The 16,865-nt window shown below is 63.2% G+C and overlaps 1 protein-coding gene across 3 annotated transcripts in view; it reads left to right on the forward strand.

The window, feature by feature from the left end:
- Positions 1-16,865, forward strand: part of PRDM16 (PR/SET domain 16) — a 322,257-nt gene that overhangs the window by 291,870 nt on the left and 13,522 nt on the right. For 2 of the 3 annotated variants that reach the window (XM_032610296.1, XM_032610312.1), the window contains exons 8-12: positions 80-233; positions 4,889-6,302; positions 9,632-9,719; positions 12,542-12,711; positions 13,370-13,447. In XM_032610296.1, coding sequence (XP_032466187.1) covers positions 80-233; positions 4,889-6,302; positions 9,632-9,719; positions 12,542-12,711; positions 13,370-13,447 — 1,904 coding nt within the window. The remainder of the gene's footprint in view (positions 1-79; positions 234-4,888; positions 6,303-9,631; positions 9,720-12,541; positions 12,712-13,369; positions 13,448-16,865) is intronic. The other variant, XM_032610303.1, reaches the window with a different exon arrangement.

Genomic DNA, 16,865 nt, shown 5'->3' on the forward strand with positions numbered 1-16,865 from the left:
CCCATCCCATGGCCAGACCCAGGCCCGCAGGGGAGCAAGCAACAGGTGGGGAGTAACTCGCCGGTGTCTGTGTCCCCAGGTGTTCACGGACCCCAGCAACCTGCAGCGGCACATCCGCTCCCAGCACGTGGGCGCCCGGGCCCACGCCTGCCCCGACTGCGGGAAGACGTTCGCCACGTCCTCGGGCCTCAAGCAGCACAAACACATCCACAGCACCGTCAAACCTTTCATATGTGAGTGGCCCCCCAGCCTGGGCTTCCAGCCCGTGAGGTGGGGGCGTTTGGGGGTCAGGCCAAGGCTTGAAAACCCCAGGCTCTTCCCCACCCGTGGGACCCCGTCTGTCCAGAAAACACTCGTGGCAGCTGCTGACACCTCTGCCGTGAGAAGCCCAGGCCTGGCTGCCCTCCTTGGTTCCTCCCCCTCGCTCGCCCCTCCAGTGGCCGGAGGTGGGCAGTGGGTGGTGAGGAAATCCGGGTCCTGCAGAAGGACCCGGCAGCCCACCGCCCCCCACTTCCCCTCCTCTTCCCCGCACGCACGTGCCGCCCTGAGCTCCAGCAGGTATATGATGGTCCCACTGCTGCCCCCCAGGTTCTGCTGTTCACCCCCCAGCAGCCTTTGGGGAGCCCGGGCTGTGTGCCTGCCCTGACCCGGGCAGCCGGGGCTAGCTGTAAATAACTGGACCCCTGTCCTCACGGAGCTTTACCTGCCAGTGGAGAAGACAGAGGCTACGCCATACAGATCACAACAGCACACGTGACGGGCACATCGCGGGGTGGGGGGGCGGGCGGGAGTGCAGGGTCAGGAAGCTCTCCAGGCGTCCAGGTGGGTGCTGTCCTGTCCACGTGCTGGGAGGTCAGGACGGCCTGTTGGGCGAGAGGCGTCCTAGCAGAGGGCTGGAGGAGGCATGGGGGTGAACCAAGGGGGTGCCTGGGGAGAGGGCTCGCGACGGGGGGCTGTGAGCACAGAGGCCTTGAGGTTGGGGTGCGTTTGGGGAGAGAGGGGTCAGAGGTCACAGGGGTTGGGGCTGGGGCTCTGGTGGGCCACCGCGGGGGTATGACCCTGGTTCTCAGGATACTGGAAGATACTGAAGGTTCTTCTCTGCCTAGCATTGCGCCAAGTCTCATTTCACACGAGGTTTTGCGGAGTCACGGTTCATGCCAACACAGCACTGACTCATCGTCCACACGAGACTGTGCTAGCTGTCATTTCACACACATGACCTCACAGCATCCTTCCAAAATCTTACAGAGCAGGGGCCACACTACGTCCAACTGAAGGGAGCTGACAGAGGAGGAAACACGTGGAAACGTTAAATGACCAGGCCCTCAAGGCTCGGCGGCAGAGCCCGGATTCCAGCTCCAGGGGCCTGGCTCTTGAGCCCAGACTGGGCAGCCTGGGGCCTCTCGGGCTCCAGCATGTCATTGTGTGTGTCAGGGGTGACTCTGGGAGCTGGAAGACTGGGCTCTGGGTGTTTTCACCGACTTGGGGCTTGTGCAGGCCTGGACTCCTGCCCCAGAGAGGCCATGCTGACTGGCTTCTCGGGCCTTTGTTGAATAGCTGAGGCTGAGCCCCCTCCTGCCCACTGCCTCGAGCCCAAGCTTCCAGCTGTCCTGCTAGAGGTGACTGAGCCCGCGGCCTGCCTGGGTCACCTGCTCCCTTGGTCCAGGAAGCAAAGGGAGAGAGCGCTCTGCCTGGTGGCCACCTCACTGGGGCCACCTTCCTCTTACCCACCACCCCTTTCACCTGCAGACCCTGGAAAGATCATCCGAGTCTCGATGGGAGCAGGGCCCATTCCCTCTGGGAGGGGCCGGGAAGGAGTGAGCTGGGTGGGAGTAGAGGCTGGGGGCCGGGGCTTTGGGCCTGGTGCATATCCTGCTTCCAGGATGAGCGTCCCAGCAAGTCCCTCTGTGGGAGGAAGCGCACATGAGTGCATCTATCATAGGTTTCTAAGCTTTTCCGCAAAGCTAGGAGAGGAAACTTGCACACAGGCTTACAAGTCATTGCTTCTCTGGGCATGCAAATGGGCTTTGTGAAGTCTTGTTGGATTGTAGTCACAGCGTAAGTTCTGGGAACCTCAGCAGTCGGGAAGGGTCCGAGCCCACCATTTCCGCTGCCTGCATGGACTCTGTGTGCAGATGGGGAGGACGCGGGGCAGCCTGGACGGGCCCCACCGGCTATCAGCAGCCCTCCGCCTCTCGTCTGTGCCCCGTGCCCACCTTGGGCCTTGGCTTTCGGCCAAGGGGGTAAAGCGAAAGAGAAAACCCCAAACTTGGCCAGGTGCCACGTATGAGAGGGAGATGCAAATGTTCGAAGTTAGCTTAGATGTGAACATCGGCCTGCGCGTCCTCTCGACCAGGACAGAGCATCCTTTGGTTGAGGGGGTCAGGTTTGGAAAAGAAACTGCGAACAAATGAGCAGAGGGTAAATGATACAGCGCTTCTGAGAAAAGATGGGCCACTGGGGGAGCAAGGGCTCACGGCGGCCGGTCACTCGTGCACAGGCTCCATCCCCCGCCGGGCGGCCCCCGGGCGCCCACACACAACACACACGATGGGCACCAAAACCTGCCCCAAGTCCCAGCCTCACTGACCACGTAGCCCAAGGTAGCATAATCTCCCGGTGGGGTGTCTTGCATCGGGAAACTCAAGTGTGAGGGGTCGGGGCGAGGGTGTATCCGCGCACACAGGCAGACAGGCTCCTGTGGGCACTTTTTAGAAAGGACCTTCTTAGGAGTGAGTATGTACATGTGCATGTGTGTGCATGTGTGTGTGTGCATCCCTGCACATACCCTACAGGAAAAGAAACTGCTGATCAGAATAAGTACTGGCCAGGGCCCCTCTGCATCCCAGCAGGGCCTGGGGCACCATCCACCAGGCGCTGGTCCCACGTCCAGTTCACCGTGGGCTGCCCAGGCCTTTCCCAGCCCCTGCAGGCAGCCACCTCCCATCACCGGCTCTAAGCCAGCGGTCAGCCATCCCAGGGCCAGGACCTGCCTCTCCAAGGACCTCAGTCTCCCAGAGGCCTCTCTGTAGCCCCAGCATCTCTGCAGGATCCCTTTATCATGTGAGTGGGTGGGTAGAAAGCAAGGGTCCCAGACTCCCTGTGCCCAGGCATGGCCACTGGCCCCAGGGGCCCCTCCTGAGAGCTGCCTTGGGTGGGAGCCTGCTCAAGGCCAGTTTCCAAGCTCAGGATGGCAGCAGCCACTAACGAGGTGCCACAGAGGCCTGCTGTGGGGGGCAGAGGGTGTCACAGAGCCTCTTCGGGGGCTGGGGATACAGCAGGGTATCACTGGTCTGGCCAGGTGCCCCGAGCTGGGGAGCGGCCTTTCTCCCCCTAGGGCTGGCAGAGGCCTGTGGGTATTTATAGACCATCTGTGGCACAGCCTCTCTGCACCAGCCGCCTCCCAAAATGGGCAGATTTCATCAAATGGGGCAGTGCTCTTCTCCGTCAGCCTTGAAAACGTCCCGCCAAGCCAGACGACCAGGAAGGCAGAGCCGTTAATATAAATAGATATTGTGATTAAAGGACAGGATCACCTGAGGGCCAGCGCTCCCAGCTGGCATCGTGTGACATCAGGCAGTGGAGAGTGCGGTGAGCAAGAAATGCACGGAAATCATTGTTTCCACTGGGGCTGCATTTAAGAAGCAAATCGTCCTGCAGAGAGAGACACACACAGCGTGTGCGTGTGTGTGTGTGTGTTCATTCCTCCCTTGGCTGGTTAGAAAAACAAGAGCAGAAAGAAAAACTGGCAGTTGGCCGACACTCAGCTCACAGGCCGTTGGGAAAATGGCCGAGACTGGGTCCCCAGGGCCTCTGGGTCCTGGCGTTTGGCCTCGGCCGCCACCACCCTCTCCTGTTAAGAGCAGAGGCCGGCGTCTGGCAACCAGAGCTGGTGCGGCCTCTCCATCCCAGTTTAGAGAGGTTTCGATTTTCTCAAACGTGGAACTAGCCCTCTCCACGTGGCTCCCCTCCCATCTCCACCTTCAGGCCACCTCCAGACGGTGACCTCACACAGCCAGGACCCGTGCTCCCAAAGCCCAGCCTCCAGGACTAGGAACCCCAAGGGGCCGGTCCCTCCTGAGGCCTTCCCATCCTGGGTGCAGGTCACAGGGCCTGGGACAGAAAGAGGGCAGAAAGCAGAGAGCATTTTAAACTTTACAAAGTGGGAGACCTAGCCCGGGGGTCGGTGTTTCCCTCGCCCCGGCTGGAACAGCGTGGCTGACATGGCAGGGAGGGTGGATGGGTGTCCTGGGCGGCTGGTGCAGCTGCAGACGTGATGGCGTGCCACGACTTTGTCTGTCTCTGGGAACGATTCTGAAGGCCTTGGCACCACATGGCAAACTCATAGGGGTAGGAGGGCACAAAGAGCGGCAGGGCCCCTTTCTCCAGCAGAGGAGGTCGAGGCAGCTGGAGACCTACCCAGGCTGGCCCAGGATCCCCGGGAAGGCACGGGAGTGTCCTCGCCAATCCGTGCTGGTCACCAGAGGCCAGTCCCAGGTCGGGCGCACGCGCGTCTGTACGTATGCGTGCGCACGCGCGTGCGGGCACACAGGTATGACGTACACACCTGAAGTACGTACACACGTGTGTGAACACGCACACTCGTGCGTGACACGTGTGTACATAAGCACACGTGCGTCCACGGACACGTGTCCGCACACGCACGCACGCATACACGTGTGGGCACGTATGCAGGTACTCACACACAGTGACACGTATGCCCGCGCGCGCACACACACACACACACACAGACGCTCACGTACCCTGAGCACACGCTGCTCCCGGTCACCAAGGCCAGAGCGCCCCGGTCCCACCAGCCCCGGGAGCCTGCAGTGCAGGGCTTCCATCATTTCACAGCTGCCGCTCTTCGCTTCTGCTGACGTTTCAGGTGAGGTCTGCCACAAGTCCTACACGCAGTTCTCCAACCTGTGCCGACACAAGCGCATGCACGCCGACTGCCGCACGCAGATCAAGTGCAAGGACTGCGGGCAGATGTTCAGCACTACCTCTTCCCTCAACAAGCACCGGCGCTTCTGCGAGGGCAAGAACCATTACACGCCGGGCGGCATCTTCGCTCCAGGCCTGCCCCTGACCCCCAGCCCCATGATGGACAAGGCCAAGCCGCCCCCCAGCCTCAACCACGCCAGCCTGGGCTTCAACGAGTACTTCCCCTCCAGGCCGCACCCGGGGAGCCTGCCCTTCTCGGCGGCGCCCCCCGCCTTCCCCGCGCTCACGCCCGGCTTCCCGGGCGTCTTCCCTCCGTCCCTCTACCCCCGGCCGCCCCTGCTACCTCCCATGCCGCTGCTCAAGAGCCCCCGGAACCACACGCAGGACGCCAAGCTCCCCAGCCCCATGGGCAACCCGGCCCTGCCCCTCGTCTCCGCCATCGGCAGCAGCGGCCAGGGCGCCACGGCGGCCGCGGGGCCCGAGGAGAAGCCGGAGAGCCGCCTGGAGGACGCATACGGCGCCAAGCTCAAGCCCCGGGGCAGCGACCTGTCAGACGGCAGCGACTTCGAGGATATCAACACCACAACCGGGACTGACCTGGACACAACCACGGGCACGGGCTCCGACCTGGACAGCGACGTGGACAGCGATCGCGACAAGACCACGGACAGGGGCAAGGCGGCCGAGGGCAAGCGCGAGTTCGGCGGTGGCGCGGCGGCGCCCGGCGCCCCGGAGAGCGCCGGCGAGGTGCCCGTCTTCTACTCCCAGCACTTCTTCCCGCCGCCCGAGGAGCAGCTGCTGACAGCGTCGGGCGCCGCGGGCGACTCCATCAAGGCCATTGCGTCCATCGCCGAGAAGTACTTCGGGCCCGGCTTCATGGGCGTGCAGGAGAAGAAGCTGGGCGCACTGCCCTACCACTCCGTGTTCCCCTTCCAGTTCCTGCCCAACTTCCCCCACTCCCTGTACCCCTTCACAGACCGTGCCCTCGCGCACAGCCTGCTGGTCAAGGCCGAGCCAAAGTCGCCCCGGGACGCCCTCAAGGCCGGTGGCCCCAGCGCCGAGTCACCCTTCGACCTCACCACCAAACCCAAAGAGGCCAGGCCCGTCCTGCCGGCGCCCAAGGCGCCCCCGGCCCCGGCGTCCGGCGAGGAGCAGCCGCTGGACCTGAGCATCGGCAGCCGCGTGCGCGCCAGCCAGAACGGAGGGACCCGGGAGCCCCGCAAGAACCACGTGTACGGCGAGCGCAGGCTGGGGGCCGGTGAGGGGCCGCCCAAGGCATGCCCGGCGCAGCTGCCCCAGCAGCCGGCCCTGCACTACGCCAGGCCGTCGCCCTTCTTCATGGACCCCATCTACAGGTATTAACATGCCCCGCCCTCACCCGCTCTCCAGAGGGGCCGCCACCCAGGTGGGCCGCCAGGTGGGCGCGGCGGCGGGAGGGGACGCTCTCGCCTGCCCCCCCAGGCTTCTTCCCTCTGCCTTTGCAGCGTCAGCAGGCACCTCGGCTCTGGGGTGTCCGTGCCACTTGGGGCCCATGCCCGGCTCAGCCCTTTCCTGGGGTGGGCAGCTGGTGGGGTCTTCTGGGCACCCCTGGCTCCCTCTCGCTGACAGACACTGGGGGACCCCCGCCATCCTCTCTCGAGCCCTTACCTCCCCCCAACCCCCAGCAGCCTGCCCTCAGACTCCACCCCAGACATCTACCCGCTGGAGGCTCCAGCCGCCTTCTCTGCACAGACTCTGCCCATGACACTCCTGGCTCTTCCCTCTGCTTCAGCATCCCTGCTTCCCTATGGCTGCTCCACAGCTGGGGCTTCTGGTGGCCCAGCGGGAGGAGGGGGAGGAAGCAAGGAGGAACTTTGGAAGGTTTGCCAAAAAGCAGTGTCCCATTCCTCTGGCACCTTCCCAGCGAGGGGCCAATTGAATCCCCCTCCCCGGCTTCTGGGCACGGTTTGGTCAGGCGGGTTTGTTAGGTCCTGGGCGTGCTGGGCAGGCTGAGCCCTGAGGAGGGGGCTGTGCCCGTGGACGGGCCTGGGAGGGGGCCTGGAGGGGCAGGCAGGCAGGCGTGTTGGCTCGGCCCCTGATACAGGCCCACGGCTCTGTGTGGGAGGGGCCCGCGTGCACACACGTAAGCGTGTCCCCACGGGCATTCAGGGAGCGTGTGGCCGCCTTGAGGGCTTGCGTGCCTGCTATTCCCCAGGGGCCAGGCAGGGCCTGGGGATGGGTGTGCAGGTGAGGTCACCTCTGCTAAAGGTGCAGTGGAAAGAAATGGTGGTGGAGCTGCTGGCGAGGGCAATGGGCCAGTCTCCTGCTCCGCCCCCTGGCGCCGACTTGGGTCCCCACCCTCGCCCTCCACGCTCGCCTGGGGCGCTGGCCGGCCTGTGTCTGCTGCCGGTCCCGTTTCCTGCCAGGTCCTGCTGGCGTCATCACAGGAAACATGAAAAATGCCCCCCTTGGGTCTCTCTTTAAGAACACGCCATCCATGGATGGTTTGCTGACAGCGGCTCATCGGGTTTCTGGGGTGAACATAGCCATCAAAGGCCCAGGGAGCACCTGCCAGTTAGAATAAGAATCTCCGGGACCCATGGGGAGCCAGGAGACACCTGGGGCTTGAGGGAGGATGCCCCCCCGGGAGGAGCCGCCCTTGTGCAGAGGAGGGGGGCAGGATTGGAGACCTAGGGAGGGACTCTGCTGTCAGGCCTCCAGAGTTGGAGCCAGCAGGCCTGCAAGAGGCTCTCGGTTAACTGTGGCTGCTCAGGCCCTGGCGTCCTTGTCCGCCCCGTCCCAGCTCTCCTCCTGTGCCCCTCTCCTCCCACTTCCAGGCCTGGTTTAGGGCCTTGGGCCTTTTTCTGGAAGCTGGGGGAGCAGCCAGTTGGGCCCCGAGGCAGGAACTGGCCACAGACGCCCCAACCCGGGTCCTGTCCGAGCTCCTCAGAGACCCAGCCGGCGTGTGCCAGGCTCTTGCCCTCAGGATTTAGCGTACAGTGGCTGGTGGAGGGCTGCCGGGCCCCCAGCTTTATACACAGGCACCAGCAAAATGCCCGAGAGTGGATTAGCTCCACATTTTCTCCCCACCGCCCCCCAAGCCCAGTCAAGATAAACACTCATGGTTTCGGGAAGATTCACCTCCAAGTGAAGGTGTGGGCGACTGTCACTGCCTGTTAACAGGCTGGCCCAGGGCTAGGAGACAGGGTCCCCTCAGCTCCTGGATGGTTCTGGGGTGACTCCAGCGAAACTCCCCACAGGCCACGCCCCGGCAGTGACTGTGGACGTATACCCACAATCCTCCCTCCCCCAGGGTGGAGGAGCCCTAACACCGCCAGGCTGGCGACCCCCCAGCCTTCCAGCCCCTCTCACCGCCATGTGCTCCTGTCTCTGCAAGATGGGCTGGGGACGGTGTGGTGACAAAAGCCACGTGCCTTGGAAGAGCACGTGTCCCCTGGGGCCTGTGGGGTCAGCTGGCGGGGGTCGCTCGGAGCAGCCTGCTGGGCTGTCGCTAGACACAGAAGTCGGGAAAAGGCAGAAGGCGACATTTAACAACCCCCCGACGTGGGGCCCCTTCCTCTCGGGCCACACCACGCCCCCAAGGGGGCCTTGTTGAAAGGCCAACTCAGTCCAGCTCTGAACAGGGCCTCTGCTAAGCCCTGCAAAGCGGGGTGCCCCTCAAGCCAACTTCCCACGTGGAGACCACCTCCTCCCCTTGGAACCGGCTTGGGGTCTCAGTGGGCTCACCTGTGGCCGCCTGCGCTCCCCGGGTGCTCCCACCTCTGGGCCCCTGTCCTTGCGGCCATCCCCGTCCTGCTCCGGTCAAGGCCCCAGCCAGTCCCCTGGGGGCAGAGCTGAGCCTAAGAGGGACGGGAGCGTGGCCCTGGGCAAGCGAGGCGGCGGGTCACCGCAGCTGTGGCTGCCTGTGGGGAGGTGGCAGGCCTCGCCAAATCCCACTTTGTAAATCTCAACGCTCCCCCAGGGGAAACTGAGGGAGGCGTCCTTGGGACACAATAGAGGAGGGGTCAGGGAGAGGAGGGGTGGCCACCTCCTCCACTTGTGACTGACAGTTGTCCTGGCATTTGGGGAATGTTCTAGAATCGTCACCTCCAGTAGCTGTCTTGAGGTTTTAGGTAGACCCTGCCTGGCTGCCGCCGGGAGGCCCTGCAGCCTCCCCAGGATAGAGACCTACGGGTCACTCGTGTGTATCCGCCCCGTCGGGCAGAGTGCCCGTGCCATGGGCCGGGAGGGAGAGGGACGTGGGGTGTAGGCGGCAGCCCCCGCGTGCTCCACATTCTGCTTCGGGGGAGCCCTCGCTGGGCTGACAGGCCAGTTGGCAGAGGCTGGTGCACGCGGGCCCTTCAGAAGGTTCCTGGCTCCAGCATCAAGTGTTCGTCACGTGCCTGGGTGCCAGCAGCTGGGGGGGGAGGGGTGGACAATGGGGAGACTCGAAAGGGTCCAGACCTGGGCGTGGTGATGGGGAGCTCGTGCTCGGCAGGCGACTGTGAGGCTGGGTCACAGACGTCTCCACAGCGTCAGGTGGGACGTGGCCACAGGGGACATGGAAGCTGGGCCGCCGTGGTGGCCCCCCAGCTCATGACCAACGGGGCACGGGTGGGCGCCCAGAAGGGCGGGGGCCACAGCCCCTCCCCGCCCAGCGCTGGGCCGCTCGGTGGGGTCCGTAACCCTCTGTGTTGCTGTCCAGCAGGGTGGAGAAGCGGAAGGTGACCGACCCGGTGGGAGCCCTTAAGGAGAAGTACCTGCGGCCGTCCCCACTGCTCTTCCACCCCCAGGTAAGGCCCAGCCAGGAGCCCCAAGGTCCGTACGGGCCAAGGTGCACACCCCAGGCGGGTCTCCGCTTCCCGTCCCTGAAGACCCACAGGTCCCTTTGAGGCTGGGGAGGATGGGAAGGGCCAGGACAGGTGAGGAAGGAGGGTGGTTCTCTGTGGGGGCACCCTGTGGGTCCTTCAGAGGCAGCCAAGGACCCCGGTCCACAAGGGGCCCCATTGACCTGCAGCTCAAGCTCTAGGAGGGGGAGTGAACTTGCATGGGGCAGTGGGCAGCAGATTGGATGGAGCAAACACAAGAATTTTGAATGTAGGGAGAATAGACACGAGAGAGCAGGGGAGGTGTGGATGCCAGCAGTCTCTCCGGTACGAGGGACTTGGGGATCCTTAAGGGAGAAGAGCAGGAGAAGAAGAGCCTGAGTGCCAGGGGCAGAGGCAGTAGGGAGCAGGACAGCAGCAGAGGGACTGGCGTCAAGGGCAGGGCGTCCCGGGGGGCAGTGGGCAGGGGGACCGCCCTCACCCGGGGATGCAGAGGGTGGAGAGGCCGCCTGTCAAGACTAGAATCAGGGGTCTGGGAAAGAGAAGCCCCAAGTCTGGGCAGTGGCCGCAGACCCCACCAAGCCTACAGGCACTCCTGCGTCCCCCTGGCCGCGTCCTCCCAAGGGGTGGGTGCGGAGAGGTGGCAGAAGCGGGGGTAAGCGGCAGGGCCGGCGGAGTCCCCCTGATTCCCTGCCCCGGTGCCCACCTGTCCTCACTGCTTGGGACCCAGCGCCCTCCCCAGAGCCACGGGCCTCCCCTGTCCCAGCCGGAGGGGCGGGGGGCTGAGCTGTGGGACAGGCCCGGACCCAGACTCCAGACCCGGGCATTGTTCTCTTGCTCTGAGTTTCCCGCCTGGGACAAACCCCCCGGTTTGTGGAACCTGTGCCCTGCCTGGGTTCACAGCTAAACTTAGAGCCTCCCATTGTCTCGCTGGGGCCTCGGAGTTTGGTTAAGAACTTCCCCTGATTTCCTCAGGACCGGCTGGAAAAAGCCGGCAGGCCAGCCAGGCACATCCTGTGTTTGTGTTTGTGCAGGAGCTGGGCCGGGAATATCTGATCAGCAGGAGCGGGCCAGGCAGGCCGGACCCTCCCAGGCCTGAGGAAGAGGGGCCTGGCGGGGGCCCGGCTGCCCATTGTGCCTGCTGCCCGCTCCCCCCACCTGCCAGCCCCGCTGCCTGCCCGTGGGCCCAGAGCCAGGGGTGGGGGCGGGAGAGAGGACTAGTAAGTCACCTGATTAAATGGGCCGAGGTCAGACCGTCAGTCGGACAGGAGAACTTGTGGCCTCTACAAAGTCTAGGGGTCACCACTGCACGAAGACGCCAGGTCCCGCCTGGCGGGACCTCGCCGGGGCCTTTCATCGCCGAGGCCCGACGTGCAGGTGCGTGGGGTGCGGGGTGAGGCAGTCCTGCCAGCCCACTGCCCACACCACCTCTGGGGTCCTGGGGAGTCTGGGGCGGTGGAGAGTCCCAGGGCCTCCCACGGCTGTGGCCACAACTGAGACCCACGAGCAGGTGAGCAGTCTGTTTGCCCAGGTCCCACCATCCAGGCCGTGGAGGGGCTAAATGAGAGGCTGGACGGCAGCTGAGGGGCAAGGCCGTGTCCATCTGTCCATCAGTGGGGATGGGTGGGGCCACCCACGGCTGGAAGCATCGTGTGCATCTGATGGGGAGCGTGCCTGCCCCACGAGGATGGCGAGGCCCAAAGCCCTGCAACTGGACAGAGCTGGCCAGGGCCCAGGCGGCAGCCCAGGGTCAAGAGAGGCCTCAGCCACTAGGATGGACCCCATTTTCTGTTTGTAAACCCCTTTCTGGTGTTTTACTGGGACCAGTCGGTTGTTCCCCAGCCTAAACCTTGAGGGGCTCGGGGCATAATGAAAGCTCTTCCTTTTCTGCTCTCATCCCTCCCGTGGGGCCTGGCTTGCAGCGGGCACTCTCTGGGGGAGTGCATCCCCCCCTCCCCTCTCCTGTCCCCCAGCCCCAGGGCCTCAGGGCAGGCGCAGCCTGGGATTCTGATCAGAACCCTGCCCGCCAGCTGGAAATGACCAATGCCAGGAGGAGGTGACTCCCTTCTCCACCCCAGGCAACGCCTTGGCATCTCCGAGGAGCAGAGAGGCAGCCCCTCTTGCCTGTGTCACCGTGTCCTGTGCCATGTCACGTTGGAGTTATCATTACGAACATTTAGTTAGTGGAATCCAACCTTAGGCTGTTGAATTTCCTTTTAGCACTTTGCCCGCAATTATGGCCTGCTGCCACTAGGTGCTGGTAGTGCCTTAGGCTCGTGATTTATGTTTTAACCTGAGATTGATTCAGGTAGCTATCGATTTTTCACCACTCCAAAAAAAAAAAAAAAATTGGATGTAATTCTGTCTTTAACCCAAACTAGCCATCGGGAGTGCTGGCCGGGAGTCGAGCCAGCAGGGCCTTGCTGGCTTGTTTCAAAGTAAAGGGCTGTGTAATTGCAAGTGTCGGCAGCCTGCATCGCCCACTTCTCAACCAGCGCAGGTTGACTGGGGAAGGTCAGTTGCAGCTCCCCCAGCCTAGACCCTGGACTGTGACGGGGTTCCAGGCAAGGACAAGGGCAGGGCTGGCCGCAGAAAGTGAAAGAACCTAGCCCAGTGGTCAAGAAGAAGGAGGAGACCATGGGTTCCAGTGACGACCTCCTTGTCCTGGGGGCCCGTGACGTGCTCTGTCATCCAGGACCCCCAGATGCCCGTGGGGGCGGGTTCCCGTGCGTCAAAAGAGGGGACGGTTCGGGGGTGCCCCACAGTCTCTCCTGCCCTCCTGCCAACAGATGTCAGCCATCGAGACCATGACTGAGAAGCTGGAGAGCTTTGCGGCCATGAAGGCGGAATCCGGCAGCTCCTTGCAGCCCCTCCCCCCCCACCCCTTCAACTTCCGGTCCCCACCCCCGACGCTCTCGGACCCCATCCTCAGGAAGGGCAAGGAGCGCTACACGTGCAGGTGAGACGCTGAGAGCCCCTGGGGCGGCCCCGGCAAAGTGGCCACAGGTGCCACGCTGGCCCGTGCACCTGCACTTCCAGGAGAAAGCTCTCAGTCTCAGCCAGGGTACAGTGTGGTAGCAACAGATGGCCCGTTGTCCCCTTGACATCATTCCCCAGAGATATGCACGTGCCCCCCACCAAGTTGTGCTCCCGTGAGCGCAAGAAAGTGCAACCTTGGCCAGCCGGTCGGAATTCGCAAGGCCAAAGGCTGAGGTGCCGTGGTCAGTGTTTAACCACAGCTCTGGGGCTGGTGGGGAGCCCAGTGCTGGGGAGACATGGTCCGGCCCCGGGTGCACGGGCTTGTGCAGGCCGGTCCTTGCCGGCTCGGCCGAGGCTGGGCTCCGGGGCTGAGAAACTGCTTGGCGGCGGGGGGATTGCGGTGGGGGACGGCCCCGAGCGGGCCAGGGTGAGCCAGTGCCGTCTGCCCAGTGGTGCGAGTCCAGTTTCTCTGTGAGACTCAGCTGGGCCCCGGGGCCGAGGAGAGACTGAAATCCAGGGTGTGCAGCCGGGCCACCTGCCCCCAGGTGTGGGAGAAACAGCACCAGGAAAGCACCTGGGCGCCCGAGTCTCGGCGGTGCGTCTGCTTCACGCATCCCTCACCCACCCCTCCACTCCAGGTACTGTGGCAAGATCTTCCCCCGATCAGCAAACCTCACGAGACACCTGAGGACACACACCGGGGAGCAGCCGTACAGGTAGGAGCCCGCCCGGTAGGGGGTGCAGGCTCCTGGCGGACAGGAAGGGCAGCGGGTGGGAGCCAGCATGCTTGCACCAGCTCGCTTCCTGCGCCCCTCCCTCCTGGCCCCTCAGCCATCCTGCGCCCAGGGGCGTTGTAAAGGTCAGGCTACCGGAAGGTTCCCATCTACCGACCCAGAAGGGCGCTCAGGAGCAACCCTCCCATCTGCCGCTGGGGTGTCGACTGGCGCAGAGAAGCCAGGCCCAGGGGTGGTCTGGCGGGGGGAGCCTCAGCCTCACCACCACCCAGCCCCACTCCGCTCCCCTCACCACGGCCAGCAGCCATCGCTGACCTAGCCCTGGGCAGGGGACCAGGGCAAGCGCCTAAGGCGCGGTGGGCTGGTCTCAGAGAAAAAGGAGCTCCATGCAAATTCGGGTCCCACCCAAGCGTGGGGCATCCTGAGGGATTCCTTACATCCCCCTGACCGCCCTGGACGGACGCCGCCTCTGCCCCCAACCTCGCTCCGCGGTGCCTGGGCTCCTGCCTACAGAGGTGTGGTCACAAGTGCATGGTGGGGGGGGGGGCGGGGTGTGAGAGCCAGTGCATTTCATGTTCACAACTAGTGGAGGCATCACCCCATTTCAAAGACTTGGAGCCCCAGGCTTAGAGACGCCCCTGACCTGCCAGGGGTCCGAGATCATGGCCATGGTAGTTTACCATTCTGGCCTTTCCCCTTGGTCCCTAGGGCGTTTGTCGGGCAGGAAAAGAGCTGAGGGTAGTGCCCTGTCTTTTGGGGACCCCACCCAGGGGAACCCTGGGAGTCCCAGGAGATGGTGACCATGAGGCAAATTGGGGAAACGCTGGTCCCAATGCCAGGATGACATTCCGGGCTGTCTGGTGAACAGCAGCCACTGGGAGTAAGGGGTTTGGTGTGGTTTTAAGTTGGCAACATGAGATTCCTGTCCTCTGGCCGCCGCACAGAGCTGGGAGTCACCCACTGGCCCTGGAGATTGGGGGCGTGTCCCCATCCCTCGGCCAGGCGGCCACACAGGGACCCCTGCAAGTGTCACAGTCCCCGTGCCCTGTCCTGGCCGGGTAAGCGTCAGCTCACGTCATCTGTTCAGTGCCCTCGGCCTGCCCACAACACACACCCCCACCCCGTTCCCCTCAAAAAGTGGCTTACAACTTAACAGAGGCTGGTTTGGCCTGGTTCCCTCCCTGAAAAGGAGCCATGTGTGTTTTCTGTAAGGAGAACCAACTTCTGGACAGTGTTGCGTGTAAGAGCCCCTGGGGGGTCGGGGCCGTGTTTATAGAAGGATTTAATTATCATCGATTTCTTTTGCTCTTTCCAATCTGTGAGTTTCGATGTGGGTAACAGTGATTGCTTTGAAAGTTTGCGCTGCAAATCCTGACCACGTCTGGTTCAAGGCAGCCTACAATGAGGAGTTTGGGGTGTGGGACGGTGCTTGTGACGTCACTGAGGCTTCTGGGCTCACCCTATGAATCAGAACGGCTTGAATCGGAGAAGGAAAATGTGCAGGTCTGTCCACAGAAGCCCGTTGCTGGCCCAGGCCAGGTCTGATGAAAACCGCCCGCCGCCTGCCCGGAGCCCACGTGTGTGTGCTGCGTGTGTGCCCCTCACAGCAAGAGAAAGACAGACCCCTTAGTGTGACTGATGCGTTTGCTGGAGAGGAGGTCACACCTCTGCCCGGCCCAGCCCGTGTCCTGGCTTAGAGATCTTTGAGTGAAGCTGCGAGGGGCAGTTGTTGACACATTCCTTCAAGCTCCGGCACGGAGGGCTTATTGAGACGTGGGAGGAGAGATATAAAAACTGGATTGGGAATGAGGGGGGCCGCTTCCTTCATCTGTCCTGGCAGCCGCCGTGCTCAGGGGTCCCCCCAGCTGCTGCCCAGGGTGGGGGGCCTCGAGTCACACTCTGGATGTGAGCGCTCGTGGACTGGCCATGGGCTCCTGGTGGGACCTGGGATTCCGGCTTTAAGGATGCTCACCTCCCCGTCTAGCTCCCCGTCTCGCTAACTGTGTTAAGTCAAAGCACCCAGCAAGGTCCTGTTACCATTTCCATCGGGGCTACGGGTGGCCCATAGGTGTCCTTTCTTTGCTCGTTTTATTGTTAGGGCTGGGTTTCAAAATCTCTTCTTTCTTTCCTTTCCTCGCTTACAAAGACCGGAGGCTTTTCTCCCTGTGATGGCTGGTGTGGCCCCACTGGGTCCCGGGGAGGACGCTGCCAGCCCCCAGAGGGCCATTTCACCCTCCCCACGTGGCGCTGGGTCTCTACCACGGCTGGCTTTCCCAGGGCGGCGGCAGATGCGGTCACAGCAAGGTCCCCCGAGGCCCTTCCTGCCCGCCGCCCTGGCCAGCGCGGGTCTCTGCTCTCCCACTCCTGCTGGAGCGTGATGGTGTGTTATTTTATACAGCACGGCCATAAATTTCACTAGCCACTTGTCAGCTTATTTACAACGCAGATCCCAGCTGCTCTGAGAGCCCTGCTCCCTCGCAGTCCTGGGCTCACCAGTCCCCTAAATTTCAAATGTACTTCTCTGGGCCATTTATTTAGATTAGGACCACGAGAGGGCCAGGTTCAGGACTCTGTGACCAAATTGAATGCGTCGCTGCCCTCCCCAGCCCCTCCCAGCCCCGCAGAGGTTGGGGCTGGGAGGTCTCAGGTCTGTGATGAACTCCTCAGCCAATCCTGTTTCGTACTCAGAGTTCCCACTGCTCTGGGATAATGCACGGCTGCTGGTGGAGCTTGCAGAGGGTCCCTGAATTTCCAAAGATACAGAGAAGGGAGGCTAAGTGTGCAGGCACCTGTGTAGACCAAGGCGGGCGCACCACGCAGCCCGTGTGAAGCCTGTTGGACAGGCAGGGGGCGAACGCCCAGACCCGGGCTGGGGCCAGCTTGGCCTTGCACTCGCCCTACAGGCGAGCCTGGCACCACTGGGGGTGGAGGGTTTCTGTAACTTTGGGGGTGTGCTGGGGGCAGAGTGGGGGAGCGAGATGGTGCAGGCTGGGATGTAAAAATCCTCCTTTCTGGACCGTTGAGAGCGGAGCGCCAGGTCAGAGGACACCCGAGCATCTCTGCTCAGCCCAGCCAGGGAGAGGGCTCAAGCCCCAGCCCAACTTCTCTGGCACCGCAGGCTGAGAAAGACAAGATAACCACCTTCCCAGTGCTGGCAGCCAGGACGTGGGTCCAAGTCACGGGGCTGTGGGAGGACCAAGGCCCCATGTCCCAGGGACACCCAGGGGCCCGGGGGCAGCTCAGCTGGCCCAACAGGCCAGCCTGGCACCTAGGAGCAGAGGAGGCCGAGGGTGGCTCATGGGGAGCCCAGGGGGTTAGTGTGTAGATCACGGACAGCTCTTAACCCATCTGCTGTGGAGGGAGCCAGCGTTAGCCTGGCCTCAGGCAGAATTTGGAAGCT

The sequence above is a fragment of the Phocoena sinus genome, chromosome 1 (genome assembly GCF_008692025.1).
Source record: "Phocoena sinus isolate mPhoSin1 chromosome 1, mPhoSin1.pri, whole genome shotgun sequence".
NCBI classification, from domain to species: Eukaryota; Metazoa; Chordata; class Mammalia; order Artiodactyla; family Phocoenidae; genus Phocoena; species Phocoena sinus.